General features: G+C 36.6%; 1 protein-coding gene across 1 annotated transcript; it reads right to left on the reverse strand.

Annotated features, from left to right (window-relative positions):
• Positions 1 to 9886: 9886 nt before the first annotated feature.
• LOC139720938 (histamine H2 receptor-like) lies at positions 9887 to 10897 on the reverse strand. Its single transcript, XM_071632269.1, has one exon. It carries the CDS (start codon positions 10895 to 10897, stop codon positions 9887 to 9889), a length of 1011 nt encoding a protein of 336 aa, XP_071488370.1.
• Positions 10898 to 16485: the final 5588 nt, after the last annotated feature.

A 16485-nucleotide genomic window follows, 5' to 3' on the forward strand; every position in this document is an offset into this window, starting at 1 on the left:
ACTCTAGTAGATGGAGGTAAAACGTATAATAGCTTTTGCAGTCAACAAAAAATCAATCTCCTACTTTCGTGTTTCTCGTGAGCACATTAATGTTTCCATCCTTTGCGTTCCCAGCTACATTTTGACGTTTTCTGAACGTTCAGGAAACGTTCCAAGTTCGTTATTTGGATATTTTGTCAAAATATTTTCAGAACGTCTTTTGTGGAAGGTTTCCGACGTATTGAAAACGTTTCAAATGGATTTTATGATTTTTTTAAACGTTAAAAAATAAAAAACCTTTCAGAATATTTGAGGACCTGCAGAAAACCTTTTCGACGTTATACACGTCAGTGAAACCTTTTAAGAATATTCAAAACGTCCTCTGGACGTTCTCTGGACGTCCAGAAAACCTTTAAGAACCATGTAGACCGTTCAAAAACGTTTTAAGATCGTCTAAAAAGTCCTATGACCCGTTCCAGAACGTTTAGAGAACCTTTCATATCCGTCTAGAATGTCCAGACAACCTTTTAAGAACGTATAATGTTTTTTTTTTATTGGGCCTTTGAAAAATTATAGTTATGAGATTATACAAACACAATCTTGGATTGATGTACCTTATAAACCTAATCCTATTCTAATCTTTTCCTAATGTCCTACCGCTTATACTACATCCTATTCCCTATTGATGAATCTGAATCACATTCTATCATACCAGCAAAATGTTGTAATGCATGAAGACATGGTTACTAAAATTAGATTACATACACACACCTAATTTAGGCCTATTAACATATGAAAAAACCTCTTCTTAGTAGAATTTTAAATTGTGAATAACTGAACAATAACGTATAGGTACTAAATCCATCAATAGTCAGTCAAAAGAGAAACAAACCTAGTAAATTTACAACGACACCATGATCCATTGAACAGATAATGAAAGTTACATAATAAACTAATAACACACAGATAATACAGTACTCTACGCTTAATCGCGTACCGCTTAAACGGGTACTCCGCTGAATCGACTTAAAACACTTGCCGATGCGGGTTATATTTATAGAAATAATTAAAGGACACAGGGAACACCTTATGACGGATAAGGTGACTATGCAACATTGTTGAGTTGATTTGAGTTGATTTGATTTATGGTTCCTGCATTATCGTTGTACATGCATGTAGGGTCATGTACACTGTGTGCACACATCGTCGGTACCATTGTACATACTATGTTGATTACAAAATACTTGTGTCTCCATTGGTTTTACAATAATATGCAACAAAACGTTCCATCGATTTACAATGAATGGTAAAGAAGTATGCATCTGCTTAATTAATCTCCTTGATTTGATTGCAGCCCTTCATAGAAAATTTGAGGGAGGGATGGCTTGCGTAGAGATAGCAAAGAAGAATAGAGAAAGGAAAGGGGAGGTCTGTCTGCTTTGATCAGGGTTTTCACAAAGAACCATCGTAATTCATTTCTTTCTTAAACAGGGTTTGATTTTGTTTTCATAAACAAAGTGTCTTATTAATGTTCTAAGCAAAGAACACATGGGGTGTATAACCAGCAATTATCACGCATACTTATACTGCATCCTTTGAATCTTTTACACGTTGGGCAATATGAGAGCAAAATTCAAATTGACCAACTCTCTTTTTGGTAGTGATCTGTTATATGGCGAACACGTTCGATTGCTCGAGATAACTTATACCACGTGTATATGATTGGTCGAAGGTGACTGTGAATCTGATATTCCCGCCGGGTATTTAACACTATCAGTACTTTCTAATATATCGTTTTACATTATTATTGATACTTTGTTTTTCAATTTTCGTTTTAGACCAAAGCATTACGCTAGTTTGGTCAGAATACAAAAACAAACTATTACTTTCTAACCTGCATCTTTCAATGATATCAAAATAACTGACAATTTTATTGGATTTTTTTTTTTTGTACGAGTCCATTTGTAAGCAATACTGTATTATCCGCATATAATGACAATTCCGTAAAAAAATTATATTCCACAATTGAAAATTTTCAATTTCAAAATATACAATCAAGAAATCAGAGGGTCCAGAATGGACCTTTAAAGACCCCTGATTTCATAACAACATGTGAATCGTACTTTTGATTGAAAGATGTACACTGTATTCCTTCATGAAAATAACATATAAATCAATCATACTCACAACTTGAAATTCCTAAACATTCTACTTTTCTAGGTATCTAATATTGTGAGGAATAACATCGAACGCCTTTTTCCAACAAATAATCTAGTATATCTGTTTCACATCACACTGTAGAATGTGATGCAATAGTGCCAAACTGTGTTGAAATAAGAAAAATAATACAAACAAAATGTTTACACCTACTTGTACTTTCTCTTGACCTCTGTCCGTAGCAAGACATCTTAGGTCATTGTAAATGCATAATTATCATGTCAGTCTCAACACTGCAACTTATCTGATTCCAGGTATGCGTGATTTGATTGATTTGATTGATTTGATTGATTTGGTATTTGATTGGCACGTGCTCGCTGCCACTCTACGTTAAACTTTGCAAGCCTTGTTGTTGGTCTGTATAGCTTCTCAATAATTCTGAATCTAAGCCTGATTGTTTAATAAGAGGATCAACTTGTGCAAGTTTGAATAGATCCTTATCTCAACAGGGTTTCAACAGAGAAGAGGATTAAATAATGCGTGTGAACACTTGCAGGAGTTTATGCCCAGAAGTCGTTCTTACCGAGGGGTCAAAGTTCAAAATTCGTTACCAATTAACTTGAAAGTAATGTGTAACCTTAATCTTATAGGTAATACTTTCGAAATATTAATCTTAGATCTATGTGTTTTAGTTATGTATATGTGATTCTGTATGTATACGAATATTGTGCATATGCATGTGAGCGTGGATGAAATCAATTATCACATGTTTACATGAAATATAAAATGACAAAACGAAAATTTATTTGTGCTTGTACTTGCTAAATAATCTTGATCGTTTCTTGTTTTGTATTAATTATGATGTTCCGTTATAACATTATTCTTCGTTGTTTTCCTTTTTGACATTCATTTTCAACCCAATCATTGTTATCATTATTTTGTGTTTATGATTGGATTGTTGTGCTGTATATAGTTATTATTTTCTACTGTTTGTGTTGATTCGTTTGTACTTTTGAATCTTTAATTGTTATGACTTCTATGCACGGAACCGTGGGAAACAGCTTATGCAGAGTGACACTTCCCGTGTTGAAATGAAGAAATGAATCATGAATGAATGTCGGTAAATGTATTGCACATTCGGATTCACGGTATTCTATTAACAGGAGGCCAGGAAACGAGGAGTGTTTTTGCTTTCCGCCATTGCCACAATCTAAATTATAGATTTATAATTCAGCAGCAATTCACTCCAGCAATATAAGGCAGAGCGTGTAGCTGTTGCTGTTAGCATATTAACAGCCTGTATTATGATTTCGTTCTTCTCCTGCTCATGCCTGTGTTAATTCTACATGTCATAGATTTCATGAAATGTTTACATCACGGAGCACGCATGAAGAGAGACAAAATCTAAGTGTTAACTCGTCGAGGCATTAGAATCCGATTTATTGCTTCTAGCTCCCACGTATGTCATATCATTTACTTCACTTTTATGGGAACTTATCAACAATTTCCCCTACAATTTCTGACTTCATTTTGTTTCTTCTTTTTAATATTTTAATCCAGGTGTTATGCTCCAAGGGATAGAAGTTGTAGTAGTAATATTAATAATGATAACAATAACAGCATTAATATGAATGGTAATATTGATATCAACGTTAACAATAATATTAATGCTGTTGGAACAACAATAATGATAATGATAACGATAATAATCATCATCATGAAAACGATAGCGGATATAATAGTAATTATGGTCTTCTTTATTCAGGGTAGGTTTTTCAGTGTTGACACTGTACTGCCAGAAGGCTCTACCAATATTATTACCCTGGATAGCGTTAACAGGTACTGATATTGAATTGAATTGAATTTATTTGATCGGCACAAAAAAAAAAAAACATCAAAGAATGACAATGATAAGCAATTATGACAATGATAACCAATAATGACAAAACACCGAGTAAAGGAATATAAGGAATACATAATATCTACATAATATCTGATAAGCTGAAGAGAAGCAGCCAACGAAGTTTCCTTAAAATCTGGCCGACACACGTAAACATTGGAAAAATGCCTTTATGGTAATCATTTTCATACTTATCTTCTTTTTTTTTTAAACAAAGACATGAACAAATAACAGATGTAAGAACAGAGCAAAAAAAGATAATCTACAGCAATGATACACGAACACTACATTTACATCACAGAGGCAGTTCAAAAACACAGTGAATTATAATCATTAGATGAGATAATGCCAGCCAAGTATGTTGAGAAGTTATGAATGATAATTCTGTATGAATTCTCCTTCAGTTTATGTTTGAATACATGAATAAAAGAGGTAGCTTTACAAACATCGTCTGGTCTTAAATTCCATAGGCGGACCTTCATAAAACACAGATTTCTGAAATAATGATGTTCTTCCTTTGGGCATTTGAAGATTCTCAGCGTTTCTGGTTGGGTAGGAATAAATGAAGAGTTTGTTCGCAAAAACCGATAAGTCCATTTTTGAAGATTTTGAAGTACGGTCTCTGTCATAAAGTACAAAATAATACCTTTTAAATGATATATTGGTCACTACATATAAAGGTACATTTTTGAAGTTATGGTCAAAAGAAGCAAAAATTTTCTTATTATTCTCTTTATTTTTCTTGACCTTTAATCGCAAATATCTCCATTTGGCAAATATGGACTTATCGGTTTTTGCGAACAAACTCTTCAAATATTGATATTGCAATCTAAAGTGAAATAATACAGCAGAGCCTGGGTACAAGCTTTCTGTGCCATAAAAACATGAGGCGAGAGGGCCACTCTCTAAAAAAAAATTGAGTGAAAATATTCACTCTTAAAGGAAAAAAAAAGTGTATTTAGAGTGGAATTGGAGTGAATTTTGAGTGAAAATGTTCATTTTCACTCGTTTATCAAGCAAAGTCTTATACATGTTTTTTTTTTCGTCTCGATGTACACACACATTATTGTTTTAATATCGACTTAGTTGTTCAATCAGACATACCTTTAAACAATATGTATTTAGTAGGCCCTATATTAGTATAGGTAAAGTTTGTTCTTATACCTATATTCCAGTATTCATTTAATAATGTTTTTACCGAGCATATAAGATATCATGATTATAAACGAACAAGTTTATACAACATGCTTACGAGATGACACAAACGCAAATGTTATGCGTTGACATTCCTCTTCGTCATGCATTGTGATTGCTGTACCGTTCAGTTACACATCTGAGTTGTTCGGTCACACATGCGTTTTAAACAATACATGTGTAATCATGATATTGACGCTATAATTTATAAAGTTTAGTCGTATACCTTTTTTTCCCCAGTATGTATTCATTTAATTGATCTGACCGATCATATAAGATGCATACAAATACGACCTATACATGGTATACCGTTGATGTACGTTTATGAAATGATACAAACAAAAAAACCTGTATAGAAGTACGATATAATGTATATGGTTATCCATCTTTATCATATACCATCGTGATTGCATTATGATTGCATTAGTTGCAATGATCTTTTTAGCCATGGAATGTCTGTGACTTTATCATAACACGCGTTCAGTTTGTATATTAATGAACAAAATGGTTTTTACACAACTGTAATATACGGACAATTTTAATTACCGTCGATTGTTCTTGGACAGTTATGTTAATTCATAAGTAAAGTGACGAAGGGTGACTATAGTCCTTTAATTATATATAAATAATGTATCAAATAGAAAGCAAATTAGAGAAAGGACATTTTGAGTAAAAGTGACAGAAAGGTGTGATAATGTGAGTAAAGCTATCACCTGATCACTGTCTTTCTCATGATTGTTATCATTATCGGTAATAGGCTTTACCAGTGGCGGATCCAGAGGGGGGCGCAACAGGCGCACGCCCCCCCCCCCCCTTTATTTTTCATAAAAAGCAAAAGAAATAAAAAGAAAAACAATGAAATGAAACCCGGAAGTGGCACCAGAAATATTAGTCACGCCCCCCCCCCCCCCCCCCCCTTTACAGAATTCCTGGATCCGCCCCTGTTCACTGTAAGGTTATTACCCAGTAGTGAGCTGGGATTTTAGGTCCAGTGATTTAATGTGTTTGTGTGTATTTGGAAGTACGCCAGAATACACTGAGCAGATTAACCTTGATATTGCTTGACATCTGTGTATGAAATCAAATCATGTAAACGAGAAAAATTCTCTCCGCTAGATCTAGCTGATGAAAGCTCTTTCTGATTTTTGCTTATCAGTCGAGAATAAAAATATCCATGGTTGACCTAAAAGCAAATCAAGCAATCAATCTATCAATCAATAAGAAAATGTGGAACATCTTGAATATAAAAATTATGACAGCTTTAAAAGAATTCCTTGTTATGCAAGAAGTAAGGTATCGCTTAAAAGGCATTATTTTGCTCTATCGGATGATGGACTACCTTTCTAGCTAGCGATCAAAATCTTCAAATACTACAATTATAAAAGTGCATTCAACATCCTGATTGAGTTTAAATAAAAAATAGTAGAGTAACATCAGACAAAGACTAAATTTAAAGTATCAGTAAAGTTGATCGACAACAAAGAAAGTTGTATGAATTTAAATTTGAAAAACATATTTTCATTCTAAAGTTGATATTGAGCGAACGCACATCATCAACGCAAACTTGAACTGAGCTGAACTGTATGCTCGCATGAGGTGTGTGTATGGTATCTATGATCGCAAACTTGATACTCTTCGAACGAGGATTGCGACAACCTGATTTGAACAATCCTTGTGTTTACGCATACACCGCATACGCATACAATAGTGCATTATGATGGGAGAAAATATTTACAAAATAATACCTCGTATATTGACCGCAATGATAAAGATTCCCCCCCCTCTCTCTCTCTCTCTCTCTCTCTCTCTCTTTCTCGTCTTTCAACGGAAATACTATTCTAATAAAAATATAATGCCGCATAGACTTAACTTTGTCGAGCAAACTGTGTTTGTTTTTTTCATCTCAATGTGGGCTAGCGTGGATGTTGTTCTTACATCAACTAAGTTGATCGATCAGACATGCGTTTTGAACAATTTAAGTGTATTTAGAATAAGGACACTTGTTAAAGTATTTTTTTCTAATACAGTGATCCCGTTATAAAGAACATGTACTGTAGTATAAACATCTCGTTACCATGCGGTAAAAATTAAGGTCTCAAAACAATATCATCTATGAATGTCTTAATGTTCGGCTTTCGTAAAATTTCGATATTACGAAAGAAAACTAGCGGACCTGAGAACTTCGTTACGAGATTTCCCTGTAAATTAACCATTATTTCTTTTGTTATGACACAGAATAAAAAAAAATCATATAAAAAAAGAACAATTTAACATGCTTGATATACCGTTCACTTGTTTACGAGATGATACAAACACAAACGTGTATATACAAGTAGGATATACAATGTATATGACTAGAGGCCTATCTGTCTCTGTGTATGTCATGCATTGTGGTTACCAAAAGTGCTGTAATCTATAACCGTGGAAGGCCCATGACTTCATACTTTAAAAGCGCATTCATAATAATTCTCCTGAAAAAAAAAAAATGAAGTGTGTCAAAAAAAACCGCTCTTAATACAAGGAAGGTTTTTAGTTATTTATTTTGTTAATGTAGGGAAGATTACTATCATAGGCCTATTGACGTTTGAATCATTGTGTAGGTGACAGTAAAGTGATACCAAAATATAGTCCCTGATAAGAAAAGATTATCACTGCTTTTATCACGATTATTTAATGGGTCTGCTGTAACTTCGTTATTCTCTAACAAGGCACTTTCAGTCCATGTTTGTGTAATGTCTTTGTTTGTATTTGAATGTACCTTTTATGTGTATTTTGTTATACGGTAATATCCAATGTACCATTGTGTATGATAAAGTAAAATAATCAACTAATCAATCAATCAATCAATCAATCAATTAATCAATCAATTAATTAATCAATCAATCAATCAATCAATTATTTATCAATTAATCACTCAATCATTAGTCAATCAAAAGAGAAACAAACCAATCAAATTTACAGTAACACGTAATACCCTGACACAGTGAGCAGATCAATATCAATCAATCAATCGATCAATCAATCAATCAATCAATTCATTAAATATTCAATGACAACAGAAACTAACCAAGCAAATTTACAGCAACACCATGATCCACTGAACGGATAATCAAAATGAGTGAATATACATGAACTCGCGAGGATATACCCGTTGGAAAAGTGTAAAGAAAGTATACCGTGTTGCAGTGTTCAGTATGGCGAGCTATCGAGACCGTCAACTTGCGAGAAATCGCGTGATTTCAGTGTATGAGTAAAGGCCTGTTACATCTTTCCGGGTAAGCTACACGGGCTTGTTGCGAGTAGGGATTTTCCAGCACGCAGGAAAATTTTCTGCAGGCATACAAGGATGTTGGCGAGTTCCATACTGGTAAATACTGCTAGACGCATGCTATATACCTGCTACTTGCGTGTATTCCGTGTGACCTGCGTGAGAGCGTTGAAACCAATCCATTTTCAGGTACGAGTGACATACGTGTACCTGCGTTACAGCTGCCAAGTACCTGCGTGGGAGTTGCCTGCGAGGTGATGCCGTTAAGGGCCTCTTACTGATGTTCTGCGTGCTCCTCTGCGGGCCAGCCTCCGCGACTCTACCGGAACGAGTTTTGAGCATGCTCAAGGCATTGTCACACCGTGTCTGGGGAAGCCTTGCGGGTTGACTCGCGGGGATTTTTTTTTTTTTTTTTTTGCTACCCAGATCTCCCAGCAGTTGGTCCGCACCTGGCAGTACCTTGCGAGTATCTCGCCCGTATAGTTGCCCGGAGGTGCGCACGCAAGTCCGATTTACCCCAGCCAAGTTTTGAGCATAACCACAACTTTTTTTTTTCCGGGATTGCCCGCAGAGGTCCACGCAGAACGCCAGTAGGATTCCCTTAGCGGCAGCACCTCGCAGGTAAATCCCACGCATTCGCATTCCTTCAGACTGCCGGGATTCCTTCACCGAGTTGTCACCCCTCACTCGCAACCGATGCGCCTGACACGCAGGTCACACAGAAGTAGAACGTAAATAGCACGGGTCCAGCAGGTAAGACGCATGCGAAACCTGCCCAAATCCTTGTCCGCCTGCAAAAAATTGTCCTGGGTGCTGGAAAATCCCCACATGCAACAAGCGACAGGGCCTAAACTTGGCTGGGGTTAAATAGGATTTGGGTGAAGAACTCCAGGTAATTACGGATGAGGTACGTGCTAGGTACTGCCATGTGCGGGTCATGTGCGGGGACCTCCGGGAAGTAAAAATTGTTCTTCGCAAGTCGCACGCAAGGTTTGCCCAGAAAGGTGTGACACGGCCTTAATGCGACTGTATTGCGAGTTCAACACGGGTTGTGGCGAGCTGCAAAGAGTAACCAAACTTTTTTTTTTTTTTTGTAGCCTACATGTTCAAACATTAAGGACATGCATGAGACTTCAAACAGATTTATAACTATACGCGCCGATCCACGTTGAGTTATCGCGAGTTTTCCCGAGTTACATAAAGAGGGTTACACGAGTTATCGCCTGTGCCTTTTTCAGGAAACTCACTTTAATTCGCATTTATGACTCGCCGCTACAAATTGGCTAAGTTATCTCTGCTTAGCTTGAATCAGTTGTTTACGTGAGGTCTCCCTCCCTCAACAACCCCCCCCCCCCAAGCGCTGTTACACATTTTTTTTTCAAGCTGAATTAATGGAGATTATGATTATTCTGCTCCAGATCGACTTTTATTTTGTTTCCATCGAGCCACTTGAAAAAGACTGGGAACATCTTCCTAAACGCCTTCCGAAAGAACGGATCTTTAGTGCTGTAGATGAAGGGGTTCGCTGCCGAGCTGATGTTTAGGAAGAAAAAGCTGATGTCGCTTCCGAGTAAGAAAGCAAGATGACTCACGTCAAAGAAATATTGGACTGCGCACCAAATCCATGATGAAAATAAGCTGACGCAGAAGATGACTACGAGAAATAGAATAGCGCGTATTGCTTTCACCTCTTGCTTGAACTTTGGTCCCGGAGGAGGGATGCCTATGGGGTGGTCATGAGCCGCCCTCTGGATTCGCCGCGCCTGGGATTTGGCGATTATGAGGATGCGGAGGTTGCAACTGCAGATGACGACGAGGCATATCATGGCAATGACAGCGCTGATGATGTTGAGGACGTCGACAAATATGCGGAGTGACTTACTGATCTCTCTGCTCTCTCCTCCTGTTGGCTCTTGCATGCCTAAAGTGCAATACGTAATTACGAATTGGACCCCGCTGAACGAAAGGGTAAGCATGAAACCGCGCATCAAATTAACCACCCACACAGCAACAATCACCATGACCACTCGTCTGGATGTAACCATGGAGACGTATCGCAGGGGTCGAGTTATGGCGACATATCTGTCTACATTCACCAGTACGATGACCACAAATGATACCCCAGTGAAGATTGAGGAGCACATTGTGAAATACACTGCATTTTCCAAAATGCACGTAGCTTGACTACGAACTATTCTGCTGAAGACTTCTACAGGTATGGCAACCAGACCCGCCAAGAGATCCGCTATGGCCAGACAAGCCAAGAGAAGGTAGCGTGGTTCCCTCAGCGTCGGTTCCCTTCGTATGGCGAGCATGACTAGAGCGTTGCCGATTACGATGACGATGACGAGAGGTGTGAAAGCGACAATCATCAGAGACCGATGGAGGGGCGTTTCCATCAGGGTGGAATATATGTGCTGTGGTGTAAAACTTGATGTGTTAGAAAATTCCATATTGTGTTCTCAGCAAACTCAAGGTCTCACCGTAACTCAGGATTTTTGTCTACAAGTTCATTTGAAGTATAATGGCATCGATAAAAATAACTGGGCTATTAGAGAAAAGAAAATGTTCCGCTTACAGATTTGTCGGTTTCTGTTCTTACCAAGCGGTTGCCTTCTACCAAACAAACCTGTTTGTCACAAGTTAGAGTCGTGATGTGACCTCCTATCCACATGATCCATGTAGCAGCCATATATCCATGAGTCCCTAGAGATTGTTTATACAGGCTCTTCCGATTACGAAAATCATTTGGAAAGCAACATTTTTTTTTGTCAGTCAAAGCACTTTCCGACTGGAGCAGAAACGAAATGAAGATGAAACCAAACCAAAATCTGTCACTGAGATCCAAAGACAGACATAATATCTTTTTATCAAAGAATCCCGCCTGCTTCTTGATTCTCGTCTAAAAGGGTATCAGTTTTGTTTTTTTCGCGTCATGTGAGCCAATTAATGTCAGAATAATACTGTATTCTGTCATTGCTTACCGTAATATAACTATAATCTCTAAAAGTTTGAAACCGGTTTGGAAGACCGGCTTTTCTCACGTACAAATTGTTTTTTATGGAATACTTCTGACCAAGTCTCTGCCGAAGCCAGTCGATAGTCCTGGTTATAGTTCGCAAGAAATTATCGTGCAGCGAATGAAGTGACCATCATTGAGCTTGACTGTGGAATATACAGATGAGCGGATTTATGGTCTCGGTATACCAGTGACTGAGGTATCGAAAAGAGGCTGAGTAGGTTGCTAGACTTTTGTGAACCAATCAGAACGCCTCTTGACAGAACACTAAATAATAAATGCATTAACAACGTTCCGCGTATGTCATGTACTACACCGCAGAGCCGGAGTGCAGGGTGTACTGTGTAGAGCTGTTCGGTTTGGGTGCAGTTTTTTTTTCTGTTTTTTCCAATGTCTATTCCAGACATAAGGGGGGTGTATGAGTCAGAGTCATGATGCAACAATGTTTTATACACTGCGGCGTTAAAATACACCTGATTCATTGCATATCCCATTGAAGCATCTGTTGTTTTTATTTTGGAAGTACCCCCTCCCCCTCCTCCTCCCCCCCCCCCCAGCTATGGCCGACATAAGTAACGGTGTTTTAAATAGAACAAGTCTACCCATGGTTATGAGACGATATTATGTTTTGTGTGATCGTTTAAGTATGGTATAAGTACTATAGGTGAGCCAGGCCTTATACCTCCTTGATGTGATGTAGCAGACAGAGTGCGGTAATCAAACCATGTAAATTATACTACTGTATTATACAGTGAACTACGTATAGTCGAATTCGCGTGAGAGAAAACTTATACCGGTAAATTAAAGTCCAAACATGTTAGTCATTCGCCATACGGCCATGTACTGTCAACCAGTTTTGTCCGATGATGTCTCTAGCTATGTGTGTGACTTTTGTGCACATTTGACTCATTGACACGGAAACTATCGGGTAAAAACGGTTGTGCCGATTGTCCAATTTGATGATTATCATGAATTTCGCTTGAATTCAACGCGTGAGTTGCAGTACATAAATTATTGTTGTTTTCTTAACCAGTCATACGTGGCAGAAACCACTTCTTTTTCTCTTTTTTTTTTTGGTGGTGGTGGTGGTTTTGTGCTGAATTTTTAGATCAATATTACTGTTCATTGTTAGTGTTTCATTGATGCAGTAAGAAAGAGAGAGAGAGAGAGAGAAAGAAAGAATCTCATATAGATTCGGGCCCTCTGTTCTTCATTCTTATATTTTTTTCTAATCGATACACAAATGTGCATGTTTTCGTTTAATATGATTTTTTTATTTCCCGAACCATGTGCTTCTTTTGAAGGCCTATTTTACCAATCATATGCGAAATGGTTTGCTGCGGTTAAACACCATTGGTCGCTTCTTCCTACAATTTTCATTCGTGAAAACTAAGTGCGTCTTTCTGGTTGCAACGCAGCAAAAATCAGTAAATTCAAACTTTTTCAAAGTTTTTACCTATAGCACATAGGGGCCTATACATACTATGCAAACCATCCATTTATGAAATTGAAAATCATAGCATGATATAGGCCCTATCTGTCACTTTTGTATACTCTCATGATTTATTTTTTGTTTGACACAATGTCGTCATCTTTGTGAATGTCTTTTATGATAGACGAATAATCGAACTTCGATTGACTGCACGCTCTATTTGAAAACTCATCTCTCAGCTGCGATATAATTCCTAAGAAGATAAGAGAAGAGAAGAAAAATTACAAAAACGAAGATGAAAGAGAAGAAGAACAAGAAGAACAAGCAGCAAAAAGGAGAATAAAAAGAAGAAGAATAAGAACAAAGAAACAGAAGAAAGCAGAGGTGCCGAAGAAACGACAGAGATGAAAGTGGATATCACCGCTCTTGCAGACTGCAAAGCAGTGCCGCGTCCAGGAGGCAGGAACCCATCAAAAAACACCAATACAAGTCGTGTAACAATTAGAATTGTTTCCACTACATGAATTATCACACTTGTCCAGGTGCGTGTAGTGTGTGTGTGCGCATGTGTGAGGGATTGTGTCAGATTTTTTTTTTTTTTTCTGCAGAACTACCCCCACAAGCATCTGCTTTTCGGTAGGTTCCCCTACACATAATCTTAATCGTCCAGAATGAATGTAACGCACTCTATATGGTCCTAGACTGATTTAAATTCATTTTGTGTCATGAAATATTATGTAAAGTGTCTATAGTTATACTGAATTTTTTTTTAAAAAGTACATGTTACTTATTTATTGATATCTGGCTGTATGTGTTTCAAATACAATAATGTATTATTTGTGTCGAAATCTAATACATGAAATCAAATAACACTCATTATTTATGTTAGGAATTTTATGAATTTTTACATCACGGAGCATGAACATGAATTTATGAAGAAAGCGTTATTTGTAGTAATAACTCTGCATATGGCCAGTAGAATCTGATATCTGGTGCAGTTCTCCCACTTGCGTGAGTCATTTTCTTCTCTTAATTAATGTCGAATAAACGAACCTTCAGAATACTGAACCTTCTTTTATTTTCGGATTCTTGAACCTTCGGAATAACGAACATCAAACATCTGTGAGAACCTAGTGTTAAATGTTTGTTTGTAAGCCTACAGTTTCTATAATGTTGTTCTGTGTATTTGAATGTATTTAATGAATTGTTGTAATGTCCAAAGTATCAAGAATCCCGATTGTTGACCAAAAAGTGAATCAGTCAATCAATCAGTAAGAAAACGTGGAATACCTTAAATCGTAACTTTGAGAATATTCCGTGTTATGTAAGAAGTTAAGTTTTCACAACAAATGTGTTATATTGCTCTGTTGTACTAACCTTTGAATGGTTAAAAATGACGATAACAATCAAAATCCTGAATCTTTTTTCCTCTTCTTCTTTAGAACACGCTGTCATTTTTTTTTTATATTTATTTATTTGTTTTAGGAATACGTGTTCGGTATACAACGTTAAGATTAAGAGCTTCATGTGTTGGTTTATTGGTGTTTTAATATATTCGTATATAAGATAGGGCCTCATCCATGTCAAGCTCTGCTTTTGATAACGGTCCACTGTATTTCTTTGTTCACATATGAATACGGCTTGCCTAAAGATGTTCCTTTAATTCATACATGTTATTAGATATGATGTTGTTAAGAAACTTACATTTTTTCTTGTATTGATTTGTATGTTTCACTCTCTTTTTTGTGCATACTCTGCATAATTTTCTTTTCATTTGTCATTGTGTTTAGAGAAAGAGTATGCAGAAATAAAATAAATCCAAACCAAACCAAACCAAACCAAATATCATACAGTTATTAAAGTGCCGTCAACACCTTGATTAAGACAAAATTAAAGAAATAATAAAGTAATATCAGATGAATAAAATCTAACAAGTTTCATTAACATTAATCGACATGAAAGAACGTTATGTGATTTTGAAATTGCACAGTTTTGCATTCTAAAGTACAATATGGAGCGAACGCAAAATATTGACGCAAACTGGAAAAAGTTGATGAGTAGGCCTATACCTCACATTTCAACCTTTGATTTGAATATAATTATGTCACATCTTTTTATATTTCGATAATCCCCGTAAAAGTCATGATTTCCTGGCTATTGGAAGAAAAATAAGATACTTATTTATTTTAACATGAACATGATCAATTATAACTTCAAGGACTCTCCCCTTTATCATTATCATTAAAATGAAATGCAATACTATGGATGGACTCAAACATTATTGCCAGATTTGTAAGCCTCATCACAACGTGAAAAAGCCCCCTCATCAACAAAATACTATAGATGTCAATTATTCATACCTTTAAAAAGACAGGAAGTTCCCCAACTATAAATCAAAATGGATGACTTCATGTTTTATTCCACACTACATGGAAGTATCTGCGCTACATTTTATGATTCTTTGTATTCCATGAACAGGAAGGAACATGGAGTATGGTGGTGTGTTTTTTTCCCGCCATTGCCACAGTTGTAAATAAATGGATAAGATCTATAATTCAACAGATATTCACTCTAGTGGGGGATGAAACGTAGAATAGCTTTTGCAGTCAACAGAAAATCAATCCCCTACTTTTGCATTTCTCGTGTACACATTAATGCTTCCATCATTTGCTTTCATTTTGACGTTTTCTGAACGTTCTTGAAACGTTCCAAGTTCGTTATTTGGACGTTATATCAAAACGTTTTCAGAACGTCTTTTTTCTGGAAGTGTTTCGACGTATTGAAATGTTTCAAATGGAAGTTATAAAAACGTTTTTTTTTTATGTTTAAAAAAGCAATAAAAAACTTTTTTTAAAGACCTGCAGAAAACCTTTTGGACAGTTTAGACGTCAGTAAAATCTTTTAAGAATATTCAAAAGGTTGTGTAGACGCCCAGAAAACCTTTGAGAACCGTCTAGAACGTCCATACAATCTTTTAAAGGGGAAAGCTAGTAACTGATCAGTGGGAATGCTGGGGATGATTGTTCCAATCCTTGTGGGGTTCATTTTAGAGTATACGTATATATCTATTGCTGTGTGAGAATTATTTGCTTCAGAATGGTCTCATATTCAAGTAATGTGCAGTTCAATGTTTCCCGGTTAGCATATACCTGTACAATGACGGGGCGATCGTTGATGTAACGATCGCCCCGTCACTGTACAGGCATTAGTTAATACAATACTTAATCGGGTACCACTTAATCGGGTACTCCGCTTAATCGACTTAAAACGATGCGTGTTATATTTACAGAAATAACCAAAGGGCTGAAATAGGCAGGGAACACCTTATGACGTGTAAGGTGACTATGCAATATTGTTGAGTTGATTTGAGTTTGTTTGAGTTAATTTGATTTATTGTTTCCTGCATTATCGTTGTACATGCACGGCATACATGTACTTGTGTGCACACATTAATTGTTAACATATTTTTCATAACATATGTTATTAACATATTGTGTTAATTACAAAGTACTTGTATCTCCGTTGGTTTTACAATA

This window comes from Diadema antillarum, unplaced genomic scaffold (assembly GCF_040938485.1).
Source record: "Diadema antillarum isolate AM-2024a unplaced genomic scaffold, OU_Dant_1.0 scf00000135, whole genome shotgun sequence".
Lineage (NCBI taxonomy): Eukaryota > Metazoa > Echinodermata > Echinoidea > Diadematoida > Diadematidae > Diadema > Diadema antillarum.

Bases quoted from the DNA above. Each gene is read 5' to 3' on its own strand.
- LOC139720938 (XM_071632269.1), bottom strand. From the start codon at position 10,897: ATGGAAACGCCCCTCCATCGGTCTCTGATGATTGTCGCTTTCACACCT.